This window comes from Physella acuta, unplaced genomic scaffold (assembly GCF_028476545.2).
Source record: "Physella acuta isolate Inbredline_101_S28 unplaced genomic scaffold, ASM2847654v3 ptg000265l, whole genome shotgun sequence".
Classification (NCBI taxonomy): Eukaryota; Metazoa; Mollusca; class Gastropoda; family Physidae; genus Physella; species Physella acuta.
In genome coordinates, this window is record NW_026731784.1 from 873,816 (window position 1) to 898,666 (window position 24,851).

The 24,851-nt window shown below is 34.3% G+C and overlaps 1 protein-coding gene across 1 annotated transcript; it reads left to right on the forward strand.

Annotated features, from left to right (window-relative positions):
* Nucleotides 1-17,223: 17,223 nt before the first annotated feature.
* Nucleotides 17,224-18,049, forward strand: LOC131939135 (ATP-dependent Clp protease proteolytic subunit, mitochondrial-like). Its single transcript, XM_059297350.1, has one exon. It carries the CDS (start codon nucleotides 17,312-17,314, stop codon nucleotides 18,011-18,013), a length of 702 nt encoding a protein of 233 aa, XP_059153333.1. The 5' UTR covers nucleotides 17,224-17,311; the 3' UTR covers nucleotides 18,014-18,049.
* The last annotated feature ends 6,802 nt before the right edge of the window (nucleotides 18,050-24,851 follow it).

Sequence of the window (24,851 nt, forward strand, 5' to 3'; positions counted from 1 at the left end):
TAAGTGTTTTGGGTCGCTAGAGAGTCCGTTGCTCACAGTGATATGATGCAGGAATGTTGAATTTTGTTTGATCGTCATAACTGTTTGGTGTCGATATTTTGCTTCAGCTAAACAGTATCTTAATTACCGATGTAATAAAGTAATGTTACTCTACACCGACATACATTTTATTTACAGGAAACATGCTAGTTGTGTTTGGAAAACTAATATGGGTGGTGCCACAATACAAACCCTTTGGAGTCCTCGGTTGTAAGTGTTTTGGGTCGCTATAGAGTCCGTTGATATGATGCAGGAATGTTTAAGGCACTGCTTTGGTATATGTTGTTTGATCGTTTATATCAGGTGATTTATACATTAGACTCCACAGACTTTGATTTATTCTCAAAGAGAAATCAGAAGAAAATGATAGCCTAATTAATAACTAGCCCTTCCATGGTACCTGAAAAAATCACGTGTTTGGTACCATGGGGTCAGTGTGGTCCAGGGTGAAAGACCAGAATAACACTTTTTTATAATTGTATGGGGTTTACCTTAACATAATACGATATGACAATATGTTAGCTGGTCCAAATAAATATTGCACAATTTCATGAGTGAGCTTTAAGTTATTTCAACCCCTGTAAGAAAATGTTATTGCTGGCATTTATTGTGTACTTGCTTGGTATATTCTTCGCACAGAAACTGATTGTAATCATAAAAGACTACATATTGATTCCTGGGTACCTGGGCAGGGCTAGGCTAGATTTAATATGTGAAATATTTTCTACAAAAAATAAAAGTAAATTATTATAACCAGATATGAGACTGATTTTAAAGCGTATGTTTCGGATTATAAGGCAAAATGTGTGCACGTAAGCTACTGTTTCACATTATATAACTATAGACAATTATATTTAAAAAAAAAGTAATTTGCTTAATAATATCGACACTTTTTACAACAAAAATATTTTTCTACATTTAATGCGTGTTGTTTCTATTACGTTAAACGTAGATTTTATCCAAGAACTTGATATTGATAAGTATGCACGTTTGTTATTGTTGTCTCCCATGAATATTTTAAATTCAAGCAAAGGCAACTGTTAAGCACGTTTAGTTTTGATTTAAAAATTGATATAAAAAAGTACATAACTACGACAATTCTAAACTGACAATTTTAATTTAAAATTGTGTAATAGTTTAGTTTAAATACAACACTATATAGGCCTACACTGTAGGATTTACCTATCAACTAAACAGGCATTAGGTTAATGTCCCAAATGTCTTTGGGGCCCAAACATGACTCAATAATTGACGACCTAAAATTGATCAGCTTACTGAGATTGTGAGGTATGTTTCACCAGATGATGAGCTACCCGTTACACGTTTTTTTAAAACTTCCCTAGACATGGGTAGCTACACGGGGGAATGTATGGCTGAGGTTGTGTACAACTACCTTTATAATATGGAGAAAATATGTTTTAGTGAGTGTTGGATGGTATTGCTGCATGTGCCACTATTCTCTACATGATGGCTAATGATTTTAATACAATTCACTTTGTTAAAATTAATATAATCTAAAAGTCCTACACTCAAAGATCAGTGGCGGAACTAGAAAAAAAGGGCCACCCCGCAAAAAACGTTTTTGGGCCCCCGATATATAGGCCTATATATATATATATATATATATATATATATATATATATATATATATATATATATATATATATATATATATATATATATATATAAACACAAAATACGAACATATGCTACTCATTGCTGGCCTGTTCGGGTTTTGATTTAAAAAAAAAAACTCTATTAAAACAAAATACAACATAATGTCATGTGTGTAGGTGCTTCAGTGTGTTTTGTGAAAATCAGCTTTACTTTATCTGTGCTAGGCTACAAGACCTCATAACCTCTAGTCGGCCAAAAGAATATAAAACATGAAAGCTTTGTAGAAGAAATGGTGTCTCGCGTTATGATTATTTTTATGTTTTTTTGGTATAAATTTTATTAATTTTAAATACATTTTCTTTTTATATAATGTCATTCTTTAGTAAGTATTTTTTAAAAAGAAATAATAAGTAAGAGAAGTAATTGCTTTTTAATTTGTTTAGTACAAATCTATTAAAAGGAGCTTAAGAGCAACCCTATTTGACTATTTAAAAAAGGGAAATAAGTCATGGAAGTGGTTTGAACGTCTGTTTATCTTTGATAAGTTAAATTGTAAGAGAAAGAGGACTCGGCTTTCACAGTGGTTTAAAAACCAAGGAAAAAAGAATATACAAGCACGTAAGGGTGATGTCTATAGAATAAAGATAATCCAACCGCAGCTACGGTAATCATTTCGCATTGCGGGGTCTGGCGGCACTGTAGTTCCGCCCCTATCAAAGATCACATTTTGTCGATTAAAACAGCGAATTAACAAACAACTGTTGGTTCAAACTATTTAATGAATTATTTCGGGGTATCGGTTTCGTTCAGTAAAATAAATGAATAAACAAAACTTAATTATCTGTTTGTATTTGTGTTTTGTTTGTTTGAAAGTCAAAGCCTTGAAGTAAGAAATTACATAATTTAAAAAAAAAATTAATGTACATAACTAGTGGTTAATTTTCTACTTTGGATCAACTACAACATGTAAGAACAAACAAAACAATGTATATGGAATTGTGTATTCCACAAATATTGCACTCAATATTTCACTAAACGTTGGAGCTATCTGTCATGTATCGTAATTTAGAAAGTCAAAATTTTTTTTAAACAAATATCTTATTTATAGATATAGATAAAGATGGGAATACGGTGCATGTTTGGTTGTCTATCTGTCTGTCAGTGTGTCTGCTGTGGATTAAATAGCGTCACTCAGTTTAAATGTATTTCTATTTGATAAATGTCTTCAAACTTCACTCGAACTTGATAACTGACAGTATATTGTAATACAGTTGGAAAATAAATGTCCGTCCAAAATAAATTATTTCAATCATACTAAAATTTGCGCCCACAAAATGAAACTAAAATTACATTTGACACTAAGAAGAAGAGTATATAGATCTAGGAAAAAATACAAGTGATTGCTTGATCAGAGGACCGTCGAGGCTGAACTGTGTCCAGTATAATGAGATGGTAACAAAACAATAATTGTACACTCATTAATTCTAAAACAAAAGTCTAGAAATTATTTTCTTGTTTTGACTGCTATTAAAAACTGCTTGTAGTTCATAACAATACTTTACACTTACATCATTAAGTATAGCCTTTCACATTTAATAGTTGATTAACTGTTAAATTAAAACTGTCATTATAAAGAAAAGTATTGCTATCATTGTAAATGATAATTGCTTTAGTTTATATTGGTAAAACTCTCAACTATTTTCTACAATCAACAATTTACCGAAAACTTTTATTTCATTAAAAAAAAGGTTTAACAAAAAATAAAATAATTAAAAATAAAACTTTATTTCTTCTTGCTATTTAACGTATACTAAAATGTGACGGAGTTGTCGAGTGGTTGTTTTCATGGTTTCTAACTCATCAAATCTGAACGTTGAGTCCAACCAGCACCTCACACAAGGTGAGATAAAAACATTGTCGACACGGTTGATTGCACACCACACAATACGTGTGGACCACACACTACATAGTTATGTTAGGGTCACGGAGTTCTGATCATACAAAACAAACCCGGATAAAAGTAGTGTGTTCAGATTTTTATAAACAACTACCTCAGCTCAGATGAAGCAAGTTGATCAAACATATCTACAATGGTCAACTTGACGGCCATGTTCTCCAGTTATTAAATAATTCTAAGCCCTACAGTATGTCACACTAAATATCTCTCACTGTAAGCTGGCAATAAACTACATGTCTTATCAAAGAAGTGAAGAAAGCAATCTTTGGTAGCCGATGTTGAGGGTAAAGTTATGAACGTGAAAAAATTCATGGACATAAAATATGAACACACGAATAAACAACCTGTAACAGTGATCATCCATCACATTGTAATTTTAAAATAGTTGACACCCCGTGTTGTCATCTTGTTTTATTCTATCTGTAACTTTGTATTTCAAGCTTAAGGAATACTCAGTTGTATACGTTTCAGTTAGATAAAAAAAAGATAGTGTTACTTTGTTGAAAAACGGTGATGCTGCTTTATACATATTTTAAAGACTAGCAAAACATTCGGTTAAACTATACCATTATCGCTAACATATGCTGTCTTTTTTTTTCTTGCAATAAAAAAAAAGCTTCAGCGAACTTTAAAAACAATGTATATTTAACGTAGTATCAGATGATGATGTATAGAGGAGAATGTATCACATTAAAAAGATAGCCAAACGTCATTGCTGGACAACATATGCACGAAGCTGAGCCAGAGATAGAAGGGGGGGGGGTTCTGTGCTCAAAGTCGGACATGGCATTTTCATAGAGCCGTAGTATTCCATCTCCTTTTCAAAAGATAGGGTTTCTTGCAAACTGCACAAGCCTTAGAATTGATGCCATATTTTTTGTTGTGTAACTCTTGAGTCCCCATTCAGTGGAAACATCACCCGTACTTTTCTTTGTTGATTTGTTATAACAACATATTTGCCAAATCTATAAGTCACTCTTGTATAATGTATTTAATTAAAGGGCATACACGAGTCTACAGTCGCACCTTGTATTTCAAGTCCGACCCACATAATGTGCGTAAATATATGCAGTAGTGTCCCAATGTTATATTGTATACTGCATTTGAATTTGATTTTAAATATGTTCACTAAAAATATGATTACATTTTCAATTAAGCATAGTTCGGATTGTTACTATGCAGTACGTTTTATTATTGTAAGGAATATATTTAGATTTATAAAGGAATGCACACTTTATAATTCTTTGATAAAACAATTTTAGTTTTTAAATTTGTCTTTTTACACCTAAATGTCTGATAGAGTTAGCAAAACGATTATGTTATAGTTACTTGTAGTTTGAACTAGGCCAATACATTACGAGTATGCATAAATATATCTATGGTGTATTTACTTTTTAATGATACTGTAAATCTCTAAAGTTTGAGGAATAACTATAGATTTTACCACTAATTTGTTTAATCATATCATTGTTCATATCATTGTTCAGTCTAAATTTTTCTCTAAATTACATTGTGTAATGATTAATTTTTCCATCTTAAGCAAGGTAAAAAAAAAAATAATTCTTAAGGGGTCATCCATAAATGACCTAACGTTGTTTTTTTACGATTTTTACCCCCCCCCCCCCAGCATCAGCTCCCCCTAATCAAACATCGGCACATAATTACTGAACCCCCACTTTCCTCCTAAGAGTGTGACGTCATTTATGGACACACCTAACCTAAGATAATTTTCTTCTCAATCGGCTTAAGACAAATCTATATCTATCTATATATATAATTCTCTTCTTCGAGCCGTTAGAAAACAAGCTGCAAGCGCGCTCCCTAACATCCCCACCCCTACATGATCTTAGTGAGCTGTGGTTCACGCTATGTTTACCTTCGTGGAGCTGGGTTTAGTGACGGCTATTAGGGGCAGATAATTTAGTTTGAAACGATTTTAAACGTGGGGGGGGGGGGGGGGGGGGGGGGGGTTATGGTCCTTAACGAGCTACTTATAGTGTTTTAAAGAAATATTTTCAGTGTCAGCGTTGGTACTGTCGAATTCACAAATTATGAATTACTGAAAAGTAGAAAAAACAACAACTAAATAGCGGCGTATGTTATGCCGCGGGCCGGCTCGTATATATATAATTATCTTCTGCGAGCCGTTAGAAAACAAGCTGCAAGCGCGCGCCTTGCAGTCCCCTCTCTTCCTCTCTACCGCTACCCCCCACCCCCACCCCCCTCACTTGGTCAGGTGAGTTGTAGTTCACGCTAAATGTTTAGCTTGGTGACGGCTATTAGGGGAAGATAATTCAGCTTGAAACTATTTTAAACTTAGAGGAGGTAACTAAGAGGAGACTGCTTTCACGGGGGGGGGGGGGGGGGGGATGGGGGTTTAGTGTTTTAAAGCAAATATTTTCAGTGGCAGCATTGGTACTGTCGAATTCACAAGTTATGAATTACTGAAAAGTAGAAAAAACAACAAAATAGCGGCGTATGATACACCGCGGGTCGGCTCGTTATATATAATTCTACTCTGGGAGCCGTTAGAAAACAAGCTGCAAGCGCCTCCTTGCAGTCCCCTCTCTTTCTCTCTATCACTATCACTACCACCCCCACCCCACCCCACCCCCACATTGTCTGGTGAGCGGTGTTCACTCTAAATGTTTACAAAGCTAAATGTTTACAAATCGTAGAGCCGTAGAGCCGAGTTTCTATTAGGGGCAGATAATTTAGTTCGATTTTAAACTTACAGGAGGTAACTAAGAAATAACTATGAGGAGGCTGCTTTCACGGGGGAGGGGGGGGGGGTGTAGGATCGGGGTTAGGGTTTTAAAGCAAATATTTTCAGTGGCAGCATTGGTATTATCGAATTCACAAATTATGAATTACTGAAAAGTAGAAAATAAAACAACAAAATAGCGGCGTATGATACGCTGCGGGTCGGCTCGTTATCAATAAAACATTAACGAATCTCATTTGGCCGAACGCTGTTTGCCTGATTGCCGTCTTGCCAAAACGTATTTGCGACAAACTCCTTATGGCGTTGCGGTGTTTCACGGTTAACAAAAAATAATAACTAATAGCGCTATTTAAACGTTATACATATATTGTACAGTTATACCATTTCAATACATATTTCATACTGTATTTGATAGAGTTCTGAATCAGTAAAGATTCTGTCTGGAACCATTTTTTTTTTAATTTAAATTCATATCTGCCAAAGACCTTTGCCATGTTTTATATGGAAAACACACCTACAAGGGAGACAACGCAAAGCAAACTACTGAGCTGTCGGTTTTAGTAAACTTTAAAAATATATATTTAAAAAATAGTCATTGTACATGCTATGAGACAAAACTATGTAAGTGTTATAGAAAATAATTAAACATTATTAGTCACGCTAATTTTGTTTTTTTATAAATCTCTCAGGTTATAAAAATTAAAAACAGTGACTTTAATGTATACATTTTTCTAAGACAGTACATTTTTCAGCTTAATCATCGTTGTTTGCTCATTTTCCGTTTGCCAAAACAAAAATAGTTTAACTTAAATACATTCATATAAGCTAGGGGTCGGCAACCTGAGGCTCGCGAGCCGCATGCGGCTCTTTGGAGGTCAAGATTCGGCTCTCCAGTTCCATGCACTAATCCTTATAATCAAATTATCTTATTTTCAAAACGCATTAAAATATAAAGAAACAAAACACGTCACAGAGAACAGTGAGAATAGGTGAGGTAGAAAGTATATGGACAGCTGGCAACCTCTTGGGAACTAGGTTCAGCCCCACACTTGTGCAGTTACTAGCCCCGTGGTAACAATTCATTGCTTGCCACTGCCCAAGTGCCGACTTTTTCGAATATGGTTAAATGGGGAATGTTATTTATAGGGAGTGCATCTCCCTACCTGTCAGTATTCATTAATATGACGCAGGATTTTTTTTTTGGTTATGAACTTCTGACGGTTGAGAAGGGTACTGGACGGTGGGATACGACTTTACCCTGCAGTCAGTGAGGTGGAAGATAGGCCTGGTGAGAACCAAATGACAGAAGCGACCGATACACGGTTATCACACCGATACCCAAGCCAGTTAGTCGGAGTTTGTCGTGTTCAGCGCTGCCTCGCTAGGGAGCCTGAGCTGGTGGTGTCCGTAAATAAAGAAAAAAAATATTGTCTTGTAAAGTGGATTGGGGTAATCCTATATTTAAAGCTATTTATTTCAAATAAAAAATCAAATGTATACATTTTATCCTAATCACATGCCAAAATATTGAAACAAAAATGTTAGTGGCTCTTTAAAAACTGGGAACATTTGAAAATTGGCTCTTCCGGCTCAAAAGGCTGCCGACCCCCTGATATAAGCTATAATTATTATTCTCAGCCAATAACTCCCCCCCCCCCCACCCCAGGGCAGGGGTCGGCAACCCACTGCTCGCGAGTAGCATGTAGCTCTTTTGATGTCAAGATGCGGCTCCTCCAGTTCGATGAGCAAATACTGATCAAATCATTTTATTTTTAAAATTAAAAAAAGGGATGTAGGACGATATGTCTAAAATGAGTAAGTAAAGCTTATGGTTGTTTGTTAAACAAAAAAGGCTCGAGTTCGAACCCCAAGACAGATGATGCTCGATTGCTATGGAAAGCAACTCTTCTAGTAGAGACAACTCCAAAATCAAGCAACTGCTGCCTTGTAGTTTGTTCTTGGATGGACAAAGGCTATGGAAAAAATCCAAAAAGAAAAGCAGGCTGAAATTGTAGTCAACGCCCTAACAAGTTGACCCCCCCCCCCCTAAAATGACGTCACATATCAGCCTACAACCCCAACCCCTTAACATTGCTGTTGAATTTTCCTTAAAACAGCGATCTTTTTCCCATATCTTTTTTACAATTTATTAAAACATTTTTTTAAACGCGAAATAACGGCTAAAATTCGTTTTTTATAATGCAAATTGGTGACGTCAAACTATCTGAATAACCCCTTAGAGGCGTAGCGACCCTTCCCGGCGCCCGGGTACAAAGTCGTTTTACCAAAACGTATTTTGCGACTAACTCCTTCTTAAGCGTTGCGGTGTTAAAGTTTTTTAAAAAATAATAATGATAACGCTATTTAAACGTTATACATATATTTTACAGTTATACCATTACAATTAATATTTCATACTATATTGGTTAGAGTTCTAAATCAGTAAAGATACTATCTGGAACAAAATGTGGTTTTTTTTTAAAACTTAAATACATATCTTATATGGGAAAAATTACAAGGGAGGCAACGCAAAGCAAACTACTAAACTTTCGGTTTTAGTCAATTTTAAAAATAGTTATTTAAAAAAAAAATAGTCATAGAAAAAATTATCAAGCAAATTACGACAAAATTTTAGAAAATATTAACAAAATTAGAAGTCACGGTAAAATGCATTTAAACTCTCTCAGGATTTAAAAATTGAAAACAGTGACTTTAATGTATACATTTTTATAAGACAAGCAATGTATTTTAATTGTTTTAACATTAATACTATCGTAAAATTTGATTAAATTGTATACGTTCATATAAGCCAGGGGTCGCATGCAGATCTTTTGATTTTAAGTGGCGGCCCTCGAGTTCCATGCATAAGTATTAGAAATTATTGTATTATTTTATTTTCAAAACCCATAACAAATATATACTGTAAAAAAACAACTTTAAACATAATAAAAACTCTAATCAGCGAATGAGAATAGTTGGGAGTAGAGAGTATTTGGACAACTGACAGCAGCTTGGGCACCAAACCCAGCCACACAGCCGTTCAATGCTTGCAAATTCCCAAGTGCCAACTTTTTTCCAATATCGTTAAATGGAGTATGTTATTTTATTCAGAATGCATGTCCCTATCTGTCAGTAATCATTAATTTGACCTGAGTGACGTAGTTTTTTAGTTATTAGCTTCCTACTGTTGAGTCGGGTACAAGACGGTGGGGTACAAGTTTACCCTGCGTTCAGTGGGGTGGAAGATAAGCCCGGTGAGAACCGAAGGACAGAAGCGACCGATACACCGTACTTAAACCAATACTTAAGCCAGTTAGTCGGAGTTTGCCGTGTTGAGGCCTGCTTCGTTAATGACAGACACATCCTGAACAGGTGATGTCGATAAAGAAAGAAAAAGAAAAGTTAACAGCTTGTAAAGTGGATTGGGATAGTCATATAGTTATACTATTCGATTGTCGTTTAGTAGTCGTTGTCTTTGAGCTGCCTTTTCTTGTTCCCCCCAAGGCTTTATTATATTATACCTCCCGTCTTTCTTTTGGATCCCATCCATGAACCGAGCGTAAAGTTGGTTAAACATGGTGGGGTAGTGCCTATCTGTTTTACAGTTGGGGCACAACATCCTTCTCTCTGAGAGGTGGATCACTGCCACCTGTGCCGCCCCTTCAGCATCTTTAAATCTTATAAAGTGAGGTATTTTTTCTTTGTCCATTTTGGGCTTAAATATGAATTTATAGTTGTTCCCTCGGTCTTCGGTCTTGATGTTTGGGATGGTCCCCTCTTCACATAGGCCCTGAAGGGCTGTTTCCAGTTCAGCCTTACTAATGTGTGGGGTAACGCATCTCAGTGTACCTTTAACACAGTTCTTTTTGTCGACATGAGTGACGCTTACTCTAATTAACCTTTCATTGGCCAGTGTCTGTGGCTCGCAGAATACAGTGAGCATAAGACTCTCGTAAATTTTCCTTGAACCCAGTGTGGCATACCAGACATTCACTTCTCCATAGTTGAAGACCCTTTTGAACTCCAGGCAGCCTATTATTTTGGCTAATTGAGTTAGAAACTCGGCATTTGTAATTGTGGTCAGCCAACGGCCTTAAAGGATTGTAATTTCTACCGTATTTGGTTCGTGAAAGAAGGCTTTGAGTCCCGGTAAGCAGACGTCAAAGAATAAGTTACCTTCATCGTTTCTTTGTTTTTGTGTTTTGGCCCCACCAGGACCAAAATACACTCAACAAGTTTCAATAGTTTTTATTTAGTATGAAAATTTACTTACGAATGAAGTCCACAGGCAGAAATTAATACACGCAGACTAAATTAAGATAACAGGGGTATCTCGATTCAATCAATGTCATTAAAATCCAAATTTTGAAAATAAGAAAATACAAAATTGTCAAAAATAATATATTAAAAATGGAAATATACGGAGCACTATTTTCAAACACATGCTACGGCGGCCATTATCTAATATATAAAGCTCAATTCTGTATGTAAAATATTATTGTTAAAATATTTATTTTGAAACAGGAATAAAAGGATAAGCGTTGATGAAGCTGAATAAATTGCTTGTCTTTAAAAAAAATGTATTCATTGAAGTCTCTGTTTTCAAATGTTATTGCCTGGGATATTTTAATGCATATTAGGGCAACTACTAATTTTTAATATTTTCTAAAATCTATAAATAGCTTTGTCAGATAATTCATACTGTGAACATTTTTTTTTTTAATATATCTTTCTAAAATTTACTTAAACTGACAGCTCAGTAATTTCCTTTGCATTGTCTCCCTTGTGATTTTTCCCAATTTTAAAAATGGCAAAGGTTTTTGGCACATACGTTTTTAAATTAAAAAAAAAAACAAAAAAACAACAATATAAACTCACATTTTGTTCCAGACAGTATCTTCACTGATTTAGAACTCTAACCACTACAAAATGAAATATTAATTGTAATGTTATAACTGTACAATATGTTGATAGTTAAATTGCGTTATTAATTATTTTTTTTTAACTGTCTCTCTGGCGGAGCTTTGTGTGTATGTTGTCCAGCAATACCCAGATCCGAAACAAGCCATATAATTTCTTAAGAAAATGAAAGAGAAAGTTAAAGCCAGTGAAGAAGTCAAATGTTTTGTGTATGACTACAATGGGTAAAATCTATCTCCGGAATAAAGAATTCGGTGCGCGGACCTTTGACCACAGGTGCTTTGACCATAGGGGGTTTGACCATAGGGGGTTTGACCACAGCGGAGCTTTGGCCATAGGGGCTTTGACCATAGGGGCTTTGACCACAGCGGGTCTTTGACCATAGCGGTGCTTTGACCATAGGGGGTTTGATCATAGGGGTTTTGACCATAGGGGGTTTGACCACATGTGTTTTCTCAGCAGAGGGTCTTTGATCACAGGTGGTCTATCAACTGGTGTTTGATCACAAGCGCTGCGTCCGGCTTTGAAATATATATATATTTTTAAACAGTGATCTTTGTGCATACATGTTTCTGGAAAATGCAAAAACATAACATTTAACGACGGTAATCTATTTGCATTTACGTGGGAAATAATGTTTTTATTCAGAGAAAATATTAACCTGTACAATGTATAGATATGATTATGTCATAATCATATCTAGGAAAGCAAGGGTCTCACATAGACGTTGTCAGGATCGTGTTATATACTGGTAGGCAAACCGTACAGTACATGTTTATTTAGTAAATGTTGATGTTACATCTGTTACATCGTCACCATCAAGTCGGCCAGCTTGCTATTTTTTTTTTTTTTTTTTTTTAAATTAAGTAAACATATAATTCTATACAAAATTATCTTACATTACATTATATTTACTTATATAATTATACGTTTCTGTTGCTGAAATCTGAAGATCAGCCAGTCTACATCTATTATTAGCAAATTCTAAATGTTGTTATAAGACTAATATATTCTGACATACTGAAGTTAAATATAGGCCTACACAAAGCGTGTCGTCCGAGTTATAGAAAGCGGAATACATATGTTGTAGTTGATGCTACCATAGTTTCATGGTGGAATATTTATACCAGTGTCCGATAATAGAATCTTCTTTAAAAAAGGGGTGTTAGGTTACTGGTAGTTAACTAAATACATACATTGCTGGCTAATGTCAATGTTAACCCTGTCCCTAACACTAACACCAACCACCCTAGTCATACCATACGCCTAACACTAATTTCAAACCATAAAATTAGCCGAGATTATAATACTACTTACATCCCAACACACCTATTTTATTATAAGACATCAGTATTTAAAATCATCCGTTTCATGTAACAACGACAAGTTTTGTTATAACAACAAGTGTAAGTATATACACTACGTTATATCAAAAGCTGATTACTTATATGTGATCAGTCGCTTACAAATTCGATTTTTGTTCCGAAAATCTTATATAAGGCAAACAACACAGGTTAAATAATGTGTATGGCTATCAATATAGTGTGGTTTTTAGAAGCATAAGAATGAAACGCATGTTACAAATAAGCCAGATCAATATTTATTTTAAAAAATGTAGGCTCGAGGGGATACGTTTGACCGTGAATGAAATATTATTCATTTTATTTATAACTAATACATTTACTATTCTGTTTTAGTTTTGAATTATTTTTTCTTTATTAACAGTAAAAATTGTTTGTATTCCAGTATTAATCTTAATTTTTTTGCAACTGTTATGTTTTATTATTTTCTTTCTAACATAATCAATTAATTAGAAAGTGTAATTATCAGATTTAGTATATATATTTTTTTTGAAGATATTCTCAGATTTGAGAAATACTGCAATTGTATGTGGCCATCTCACGCGTTTGTAAAATATAAGAATGCTGTATTTATTTTTTTTAAAAAACTATGGATGTCGTTTACCATTTTTTAAAATATTCTTTGGAAAACGAAGTATAAGGTAAGGAGAGTGTTTTTTTTTTACTTTCACGTCTATACAGAGTATAGAGAAAGTATTGTAATCGTTAAAAAAAAATCGAGATTTTTGCAAATCTCCACGTTTTACCCCTCCATGTGTCGGAAAAATAGTTGTGCAATCGTGTCTGTATGTTTCTGTGTGTGTGTGTGTGTGTGTGTGTGTGTCTGTGTGTGTGTCTCTAAACACGATAACTGGAGTACCCTTACAGCTAGATTGATGAAATTTCATATATAAGTATTATATCGAAATCCTAGATCCGTAACAACTTTTCAGCGATTTCCTATAACCGAAAATGTAAATGTTTCTACTTTGAATTTTTTTAAAGCATATAGCTTAAATTAAGTACTATTTCAGATAGATAAATTAAATGTCACATGTAAGTAAACTATCTAATTATCTGACTTCTGTCAAATGTTGAGTAATTTCCGCTGACCGGAAATAGTAATTTACGCTATTTCCGATTTCTTAAAAAAACACATGTGACTTTATAAAATTCTAATAATATTCAGCACTATTATGCACATTTTATTTGGCGTTGATTTGGTGTGCAATTCTTTTTTCTTTCGAGATTTTATTCTTTTTTAAAAAGTTTAAGTATTTAAAATGGATTAAAAATCATGTCTATATCCTGAGTTGCCACTCCATGTTGTTTTATATAAGAATATCCGAGAAAGTTTAGGGGAGATCACTCCGGGGCACCGTCCCTGCAAAGTTGATTTTTTTCCCGCATAAACCTCCCCTGTATTATTACATAACTGTATAAAAACGCATCCGACTCTTTTTTTTTTGTATAGGACCTACCCTATAAAGATAACAATCGAATTACACGCTGCTTCCGAGCCGCCATTTCTAAATTAAAAATTATTTTCAGCAGTCTTTCGACATTCAGATTTGACTAGTTAGAAACCATGCAAACAAGAACTAGTAAACTCGACTTTACGCTTGTCTTCTATACATATCAGTATAAAGACACACAATTATGTCTTTAGATACCCTAAAATGCCCCACATATAGATTTGCATCGAATTATATAATGTGTATACAGCTCCTACATACGTGTACATTGATTACATTGCATTATTTTACCAAGCCGTCTGACCACATGTAGAGGCGTAGCTACTCTTCCCGGCGCCCGGGGAGAAACTTTTCAATGTGCACCCCCCCCCCCCCAAACATTTAAGATTTTCACCTCCCCCCCCCCTCAAACGTTCGATTTTCACCCCCCTCAACCTTTCAATTTATTTTTCCAACCCATTTTGGCGCCCCTTAAGGTCGGCGCCCGTGGAAATATGTCCACCCCGACACCCCCACCCCCCTCGCTACGCAACTGACCACATGCCAACTTGACGTATACAGATACTGCTACAAAAATGGTAAATAATTTTCGTTAATTAAAAAAAAAAATTAGTAGTTAATCCACGTGTTTATTGATATATTGAAAGCCTCATTTAGGTTGATGCAATGTAGATATTTAATTGTTTTCTTTTTTATAATATTAATTAATATTTGTGTCCCGTTTATGTATGTCAAACATTTATTAAGGGGGATAACAAAATCATAATTTACATAAACAACAAAATCAATTGAGTCTAAACACACAATAATTACAACTTAAAATTCATAGCGAAAAAAATAATTAAATTTTACTTTTAAATAATTAAAAAATATTGCTTTCTCTTTCGTTTTTTTTATAAAAAAATTATGTCGTTAAATATATTGAAAACTTCTACTTTAAATATACATTTTACCAAAATAGCAAAAACTTTGTTTCAAACTGGGTTAACTTTTCCAAAGTTATATCGCCTAATTTTATTTATCGATTTGTTTTAATAACTCAAATAATCATTTTAACTTTCGGCCGATAATTTTTTTTTTAATCCGACAACCCTAGTGTTGTATCTGAATTATGACGTGGTTTGTCACCATGGATCATCAAAACTGGAGCTCCCGTTTGTTTACCTTTAAATCAGACTGTTCGCCTCTCACTACACTAAAACATTCTACACAGCTTATAAAATGTTTTATTCAGTAAATAATTTAGTTTAAAACGACTAAAAATCATATATAACTATGCTCTACATTTCAAGTAACGTTTGGATGTTGGTTAAAACAATATTGATAAAGTAATATGTTCCTAAAATGATAGCCCAACAACGTATAAAATCATCAGACCATCACAAAAGTGCTGACGTTAAAAACACGAGTACGTGTTCATTAGTCCTTGTGTTTTATCTTTCTTTACTAATCTACAAAGTTCTGTATATTGGCCTTCATGATAGAGGTATCAACTATAGGCCAATCTCTTCATCTTTTAAAACATTAAACTTGGAGAATGAGAAACGTCATCAACAATTTGTGACATTTGTTTTACTGAGCATTAACAAAGACATGCGTGTTGTGTACATCTAGGGCTCAAATCTCCGACTTTGAAAGAGTTATTTAAGCTCTATAGATTCCACGTGTACAATCTAACAAGAATAGATACAATCCTACATGTAACTGATACAATCCTACATGTAACTGATACAATACAACATGCAATTGACATACTCCTACATGTAACTGATACAATACTTCATAAAGTGATACAACCCTACATGTAACTGATACAATACTACATGTAATTGATACAGTCCTACCTCATACAATACTAAACGTAATTGATACTTTTCTTGCAGATTTAGCTCCCATCTCACATAATAATATGCTAAGTCTAGGATTTGTATTTTTTAAACGCTCTAGCTCTTTAAAAACAGTTCTGGGAAAACATAAGTCCAGGTCGAAGTCATAAAAAAGATAGGCAAGTATTTTCTTTTAAAAACCGTACAGTTTATAATGTGTTGGCTCAAAATACGTTATCTTTCATACAAAGAAAAATAAAGAAAAACAAATAGCAAATATGTTGTTAAAAATAATTTAAGCTAGTAATTGCTGCTGACAGAAACAAGCAAACAACAGCAGATGATGACGATGATGATGATGATGTCCCAGAGTGTGTACGTAACTTTGATAAAGATCAGAGTTTCTTCCAGGCATCTCTTTGGGGGGGGGGGGGGGTGCAAAGACCCCCCGAAATTTTTTTACCGCCCCCCCCCCGAACGAAATGAAATTTATATAATTTATATAGAAAATATATACTTTTAACAGTGTCCGCCCCCCCCCCCCAAAGAAAGTTCACCGCCCCCCCCCCCCCCCCCCGAAAATTTCAAGTGTCCCCCCCCCCCCGGAGAAAAAAGTCTGGAAGAAACACTGATAAAGATAAATGGCTCACATAATTATATGTAAATGACCGGTATAGTTGTGTAGAAGGGGCTAACCTCAAAGCTGGTATGATTTATTTTTAGTTAATTAAAAAAAAGGTTGTATAGATGTAAACACACTGTATATTAATTAAATGAAATTATTATTCAGGTTAACATAAAATAAATATTGCCTTATTTTTATATTAAGAAATATTAAATGGTTATGTCCCTTTTTATTTTTCTAAAAAGTTAAAAGGGAAATAACAAATTATTAAATTACATAGGCATCTGAATACATTTAGTAAACAGCAAAATAAATAGCACAATGTACTTTTGTATAAATAGAAGTATTTCAATCAACTCTTAATAGCTGTTTAAAAATGAATGTTTACTAATTATTTTTGGTTAAATGTGCTTACGTTTATAAAAACACAAAAACTTAGTGGTTAATAAATATAATCTACTCAGATAAGCGAAACAATCTATATATATATAGTTCTCTTCTTCGAGCCGTTAGAAAACAAGCTGCAAACGCTCTCCCTTTTTTTTTTTTTTTTTTTTTTTTTTTTTTTTTTTTTTTAAATCACATACGTCATGTTTTCAAGATGAAAAAGAATGTAATGTAAAAAAAAAAAGACACTAATACCATGTATGAACCTCAGCTGCCACACTGTTGACTCGATATAAAGTGATTGAGTATCTAGAAAGAAAGATCTAGATCTAGATTATTCTAAATCTAGACTAACTTCTACTTCTAGAAGTGAAGATAATCTACCTGCTACAGTTCTGAAATGCAGATTGCGAGAAGCAAAATGCTCCAGGTCTCAAGGTACTTTCTGCCTTGTTTTCCAAAGTGTCAACTCCACACATCCATACAGAGGTATTTCCCTATGGTCCCCATCGTCATAGAGCAAACTGGACGGGGTGAAAGAGCTTATGACATATTTTCAAGATTGCTGAAAGAAAGGATAATATGTATCATGGGACCAATCCATGATGAACTCTCAAGTCTAGTGGTGGCGCAGCTCCTATTTTTACAATCAGAGAGTAGCAAAAAACCCATTCATATGTACATCAACAGTCCAGGTGGCTCAGTGACTGCTGGTCTTGGCATCTATGACACCATGCAGTATGTGCAGCCTCCTATAGCCACATGGTGTGTGGGTCAAGCCTGTAGCATGGCCTCCTTACTGCTGTGTTCTGGTGCCCCAGGCCTGCGCCACTCTCTGCCCAACTCACGTGTCATGATTCACCAACCTTCAGGGCAAGCTGCAGGCCAAGCAACTGACATTCAAATTCAGGCAGAAGAAATTTTAAAGTTGAAGAAACAGATCAACAGATTGTATGTTAGACACACCAAACAACCATTAGAACTGATTGAAAAAAGTATGGAGCGTGATCGCTTTATGAGTCCATCTGAAGCCTTAGAATTTGGATTAATAGACACTGTCCTTGAACACCCCCCAGCTGTGGAGGCAGACACAAAAAAATGATTTTTGTTTCACTGGTTTTAAAAAAATACATTTTTCTTATTATGAAAAAAAAAAAAAAAAAAAAAAAAAAAAAAAAAAAAAATAAAACGCTCTCCCTACCTCCCCACCCATACATGGTTTTAGTGAGCTGTGTTCACTCTAAATGTTTACAAGCAGAGCCAACGATTTTTAACGTAGGGGGGGGGGGGGGGAGGGGGGGGGGGGAAGGAAGGGGGGGGGGTTATGGTCCTTAACGAGCTACTTATAGTGTTTTAAAGAAATATTTCCAGTGTCAGCGTTGGTACTGTCGAATTCACAAATTATGAATTATTGAAAATTAGAAACAACTAAATAGCGGCGTATGTTATGCCGCGGGCCGGCTCGTTAGTTATATCAACGTTGTTGGGGTTCTGCATATTTGGGCATAATTGTTTCCTGTTTTTTTTTTCCAAAAATAAAATTAAAAATTAAAAAATAGATAAAGTACAGTGATTTCAGCTAATAAGAGGACGCCTTTTGAACTTAATACAATCTGTTTCAGAAGAGATACACGCCTGAAATAGATGTAGGGAAATAACAAACCAGACTAGGACAGTGACTTTTAAATCCATCTCAGCGTCTGATTGGATAATTATGTCACGTGGTTCGCCCAATCTGTCAAAACGAGCTCACAGTCAGCGTAAGCAAAGAAAGTGCTTATGTCGTTAAATAAAATAAACAGGAATTCGCCGTTTAATTTTTTTTTTTTTTGCTGCTTTTTTTTTTTTCTGACATACTTACTTTTGAGAAAAGCTGAAAGCTCATTTACTAATTGTAAATCTATGTTATTTATCCCAGTTACATAGCGCATACAAACTTTAGTAAGGTCTTTTCAACATATATACTCATATTAGTGCTTGTAAAGCAACCTCTTGTATTGAGATAATGTTGTTGAGTACTATTTTGTAGCGCGCTCTTTCTCATAAAAAAAAATTCACGTGTTTAAAGTAACGAATATCACATACTGTTTAATCTGGAAATCAAATATTTTTATTAAAGTTCTCAGCCAGTTTAGATAATAGCTAAAACAAAATGTCTTTTTATGAAAACTTGAAATACATATTACTATTGCGATTTCTTATCTTGAAGAAAAGGTCATGGGAGACAAATCAAATAAACAAACAGAAACAAATATTATCTATATATATAGATCTCTTTTTGGAGACTTTAGAAAACAAGCTGTAAGCGCGCCTAGCAGTCCCCTGTCTTCCTCTCTAGGCATATCGCAACCACCATCACCCCACATGGTCTGGTGAGCTGTGGTTCACGCTACATGTTTACAATCTTAGAGCCGGGTTTAGTGACGCCAATTAGGGGCAGATCATTTAGTTTGAAACTATTTTTAATTTAGGGGTGGGGGTAACTAAGAGGAGGCTGATTTCACGGAGTGGGGTTGGGGTTGGGGGGAAATAAGGGTTTTAGTGTTTTAAAGCACATTTTTTTTCAGTGACAGCAATGGTACTGTCGAGTTCACACATTATGAATTACTGTGATACGCCGCGGGTCGGCTCGTATTAAATAAAATACAAATACTTTAACAAATTAACCATAGTACTAATATAACAAGTACAAAACATATAGTTAATTTTAGAAAATATTTAAAAGTATTTAAAAGTAAAGCACGAAAGCTAACTGTTATTAAAAACTTATTTGTTATTCAATGTGAAAACATTGACTTTCCTTTCATTGAAACAGTTTTAATTGACAAAAGGTCCAACCCATTTTTTAACATTGGAGTATGCTGCGAAATTCGATTGTGAATTATTTTTTAACAATAGCACATTTATTAAACTCTAGTTATAAGCCAATAACATTTTTCAGGTCGAACCAATAAAATAACAGCGGAACGAACTGACTTGTCACGTGTAACGGTCAGCTGATCAGGACCGGCGCTACCAATAAGGCGAACTAAGGTATCGCCTAAGCGATATCCATAAGGGTGGGGGGAGGGGGTGAAAAAATGTGTAATCCTACATAAACCTTTCCCTACATATACACTCTCCTAAATACGTGTATTGGTCTCAGTGTAACGGTCTGAGTTATATATGGCTAAACATGTGTTGATTAAATACTCGCTTATAGTACAACTTAAGCTCTTTAATAGAGTGGAAACAGTACCGAATTATTATTATTTAGCATCCAATGTTACTATTCGTGCCTAAGACACATGACTACTACGGTTATTCAGACTATCACTAGAGTCCCCAGGCTAGACAAGTCAACAAAAGAAATAACATCAGACATAGAGAGAGCAGTGTAAATAGATGGGGAGTAGTGGCCAGTCAATGATACAACTACCCATACATTGAGTGGTCAGCACTATGTCCAGCCGTCATTGCTTAAATCATGCCTTGTGTTGGGTACTGGTTGAACTCAACCATCAAAATTGACGTATTAGAAACCATGAAAATCAAACGCTAGAAATATATGTCCCTCTATTTGTCTGCAATAAATATAAGTAGAAATGGCACACAATTTAATATTTCAACATACCTTTTAGTAAGATCACTCGCATGCAGATTTTTTTAATGTAAAACGATTTTGCTGAAGATTTTTTGAGTGTCAGTATTGTTACACATACAATTGTATCTGTTAACCTGTGGTTTAGAAAGCCCAAAAGCCAATTTTAACATTACGTTACAGAAATGTGTTGATGATTTTAGAAACACCAACTACCTAAACACAGCTGAGGTCAATACAACCAATCACATCTGCAGTGGTAAACTTAGCCTTCAGTTGTTCAGCAAAAGACACCAATCATGTCTGCAGTTGTAAACTTGGCAGTCAGTTGTTAAACAAAAGACACCAATCATATCTACAGTGGTAAACTTGGCCGTCAGTTGTTAAACAAAAGACACCATTCATATCTACAGTGGTCAACTTGGCCGTTAGTTGTTAAACAAAAGACACCATTCATATCTACAGTGGTAAACTTGGCCGTGAGTTGTTCAACAAAAGACACCATTCATATCTACAGTGGTAAACTTGGCCGTCAGTTGTTCAACAAAAGACACCAATCATATCTACAGTGGTAAACTTGGCCGTCAGTTGTTCAAGACACCATTCATATCTACAGTGGTAAACTTGGCCGTCAGTTGTTTAACAAAAGACACCAATCATATCTACAGTGGTAAACTTGGCCGTCAGTTGTTTAACAAAAGACACCAATCATATCTACAGTGGTAAACTTGGCCGTCAGTTGTTCAACAAAAGACACCATTCATATCTAAAGTGGTAAACTTGGCCGTCAGTTGTTCAAGACATCAATAATATCTACAGTGGTAAACTTGGCCTTCAGTTGTTCAACAAAAGACACCAATCATGTCCTCAGTTGTAAACGTGGCAGTCAGTTGTTCAACAAAAGACACCATTCATATCTACAGTGGTAAACTTGGCCGTCAGTTGTTCAACAAAAGACACCATTCATATCTACAGTGGTAAACTTGGCCGTCAGTTGTTCAACAAAAGACACCATTCATATCTACAGTGGTAAACTTAGCCGTCAGTTGTTCAGCAAAAGACACCATTCATATCTACAGTGGTAAACTTAGCCGTCAGTTGTTCAGCAAAAGACACCAATCATATCTACAGTGGTAAACTTAGCCGTCAGTTGTTCAGCAAAAGACACCAATCATGTCTGCAGTTGTAAACTTGGCAGTCAGTTGTTCAAGACACCAATCATATATACAGTGGTAAACTTGGATCTTGGTTAAGTGGTATGGACTAATAACTCTTGCTGAAATATATTTGGAAATACATATTTTAAAAAGTAACAGGAGTGTTATGTAGAGTAAAATAACACACCTTAGATCGTCGTCTATAATGTGAATCATATAAATCTTGTACAGCTGCAAAATCACCTAAAACACAGCTACGATATAAATGCCGTGATTACATCGTTGAACCATTTAGTTGTTAACAATGTACAATTTATATTTATTTAAAAAACTTTTTATCACTTCCCATTTTGTTAATTTAATTAGGTTAAGGAAAGTAACTTACATCATTGGTTGAACACTTTCCCCAATGTGTTGATACTTCTCTCATTCTAGAGTTGGTTGAACACTTTCCCCAATGTGTTGATACTTTTCTGATTCTAGAGTTGGTTGAACACTTTCCCAAATGTGTTGATACTTCTCTGATTCTAGAGTTGGTTGAACACTTTCCCAAATGTGTTGATACTTCTCTGATTCTAGAGTTGGTTGAACACTTTCCCAAATGTGTTGATACTTTTCTAATTCTAGAGTTGGTTGAACACTTTCCCCAATGTGTTGATCTGACATTAAAATGCGGTAATGTGACTTATATTTAGCATCACATTAAAATCTAATTACTTGTTTGTTTCTTTCTCTTTGGGTTTAGAGTTTAGAGCGTTGTCGAGTGAATACGATATGGTGAGTCTTTTGTTCTATTTTTTTTCGTATTTGTTTAAAATAATAGTAAACAACAGAAAAATGAAAAGACCGAGGATAAATAGAAGTTTTCACTTGTCTTTAAAATATTTGTAAATTAATCTCGAAGCGTTTAAAAATTAAACCAATGCAACATTTTTATTTAAAATAATATTTTACGAATAAACACAAACTATATAAGTGTCAAACGCATAATGTTTCTAGTTTAAATAAAAAAGATTAGACATTTGAGGTTTAATTAAAGTGTGCACTTATTGAAAAGACTGTCAATGTGTTTTAAAGTTCGGTTGTCTCTCTTCTACTGTATACTTAAAATCAATGGGAAATAATTCGTAGAGTTAGTTTGCCATAAAAATGTAACATGTTCATAGACCCACCTGATACTTGTATTAAATACATATTACACAACGTTAATACCATTTAAATTGAACTACAAAAAGAACATGTTTATTCTCGCTACATCAAATGGTGTACACGTTGGGCACAGTCGTAGCTATGGAAGCGCTAGTGGGGCGGCCGCCCGAGGCGCCAAACTTTCTTCGGAGGTGGGGGCGTAGCGAACTGTGGGCCTTTTTTAAAGCCCATTTTTTTTTTTTGCTGCATTACTTAATGACATACTGTCGAAGCTAAGAAAAAAAGACGGGCTTATTTAACTGATTTCAACATCCATTGTTTGACACCAACATAAAAAAAAAAACATTAAATGACAGTGACTGGTAAAAAGCGCCCCCGACATTTCCAAAATGGGTTGGGAAAGGACGATCTTTTTTCCAATATAAATAACTATACAATGTGTGGGGGAGGATATATGCATTATATATAACTCTAGAGATGGGTGAAGCAAAGTTGATAGTTCGCCCCGGCACCTGAACTGGTCGCTACGCCTCTGACGTTGGCATCTGGTTTAGATACATTGTGACATACATTTATATGGCCATATAATACAATGTAATCATATTTGATATATTTAAATGGTCATATGATACAATGTGACTATATTTGGTTTGTGTAAATGACCATATAATACAATGTAAGCATATTTGATACATTTAAATAGCTATATAATACAATGCAACCATATTTGAGATATTCAAATGGTCATTTAATACAATGTAACTGTATTTGAGATATTTGAAAATACAATGCATCCCTATCTAAAAGATTTTATATGAATTGTATACTTTTGAATAGTATACTATATAAATATATCTGGATCGTGTGAGATACTGGAAGGTAAACCGTCTACTAGAGGCTCATTTAGTAAATGTGGATGTTACATCTGTTACATCGTCGCCATCGTACAAAAAATGTCCCACATTCCTGACGGTCTTATAAGTACCAATATATGTTTGGGACATTAAAAAAGTATATGTGCCAAAAGCAATATGATAACACATTGTTAAAGAAAAAAATTCGTTCATAACCTAATTCCGTAAATAAAGGGTTACTATTTAATGAACTATTTCGGTGCATCGTTACGGCTATCTTTCATTTATCACAATTCAGAAATTCAATATTTTTTAAAACAAATATCGTATCTATAAATTTAAATAAAGCTGGAAATACGGTGTATGTTTGGTTGTCTGTTTGTCTGTCAGTCTGTCTGGATTAGATTAAATGTTGTCACTTTAAATTACTTTCTATTTGATGACTGTGTTCAAACTTCAATGGTATTTGCATAACTGACAGTATCGTTTGATACAGTTGAAAAAAATAAAAAGTAAATTAAACTGTGTCCGACCAAATATTGTATTTCAAATTACTTTAAAATGTGCATCCAAAATATGAAAATAAAAATTACATTTGACAGAAAAAATTTTCTTTAGGCATTAATTTTGAACTTTATAACACAGGGGTCGGCAACCTTTTGAGACGGAAGAGCCAAAAGTTACAATTTTCAAAATTTCCCAGCTTTTAAAGAGCCACTAACATATTTATTTTAATATTATGATCTTGGATTAGGATTATATATATATATATATATATATATATATATATATATATATATATATATATATATATATATATATATATATATATATATATTTAACCCATATTATCCCAAGGTCTCAAATTTTTATAATTTTTTTGATATGGTTTAGCTTTTGGGCACTGAATGAAGGAATGGCTATAGATTTTTTTTTAAAAATCAATACTTTTTTTAATATCGATTTTTAAAAAAACGTCCCATAAATGGGACGCTAGCAACGAACGGCCCCATGTACATTTATTGAAAAAAAAATCATTTATCACGAAATATGGCTAATCTAGCGAAAATTAAGCTGTATACTGATTTTGTATTTTTAGGCCAATGATTTCATTGTTTAGGGCAGTTAAAAATACTGATAATGTTCAATTGGGTTAGCCATACCATGGTCAAAAATGCATAAATTATGTTCAAATGTCTA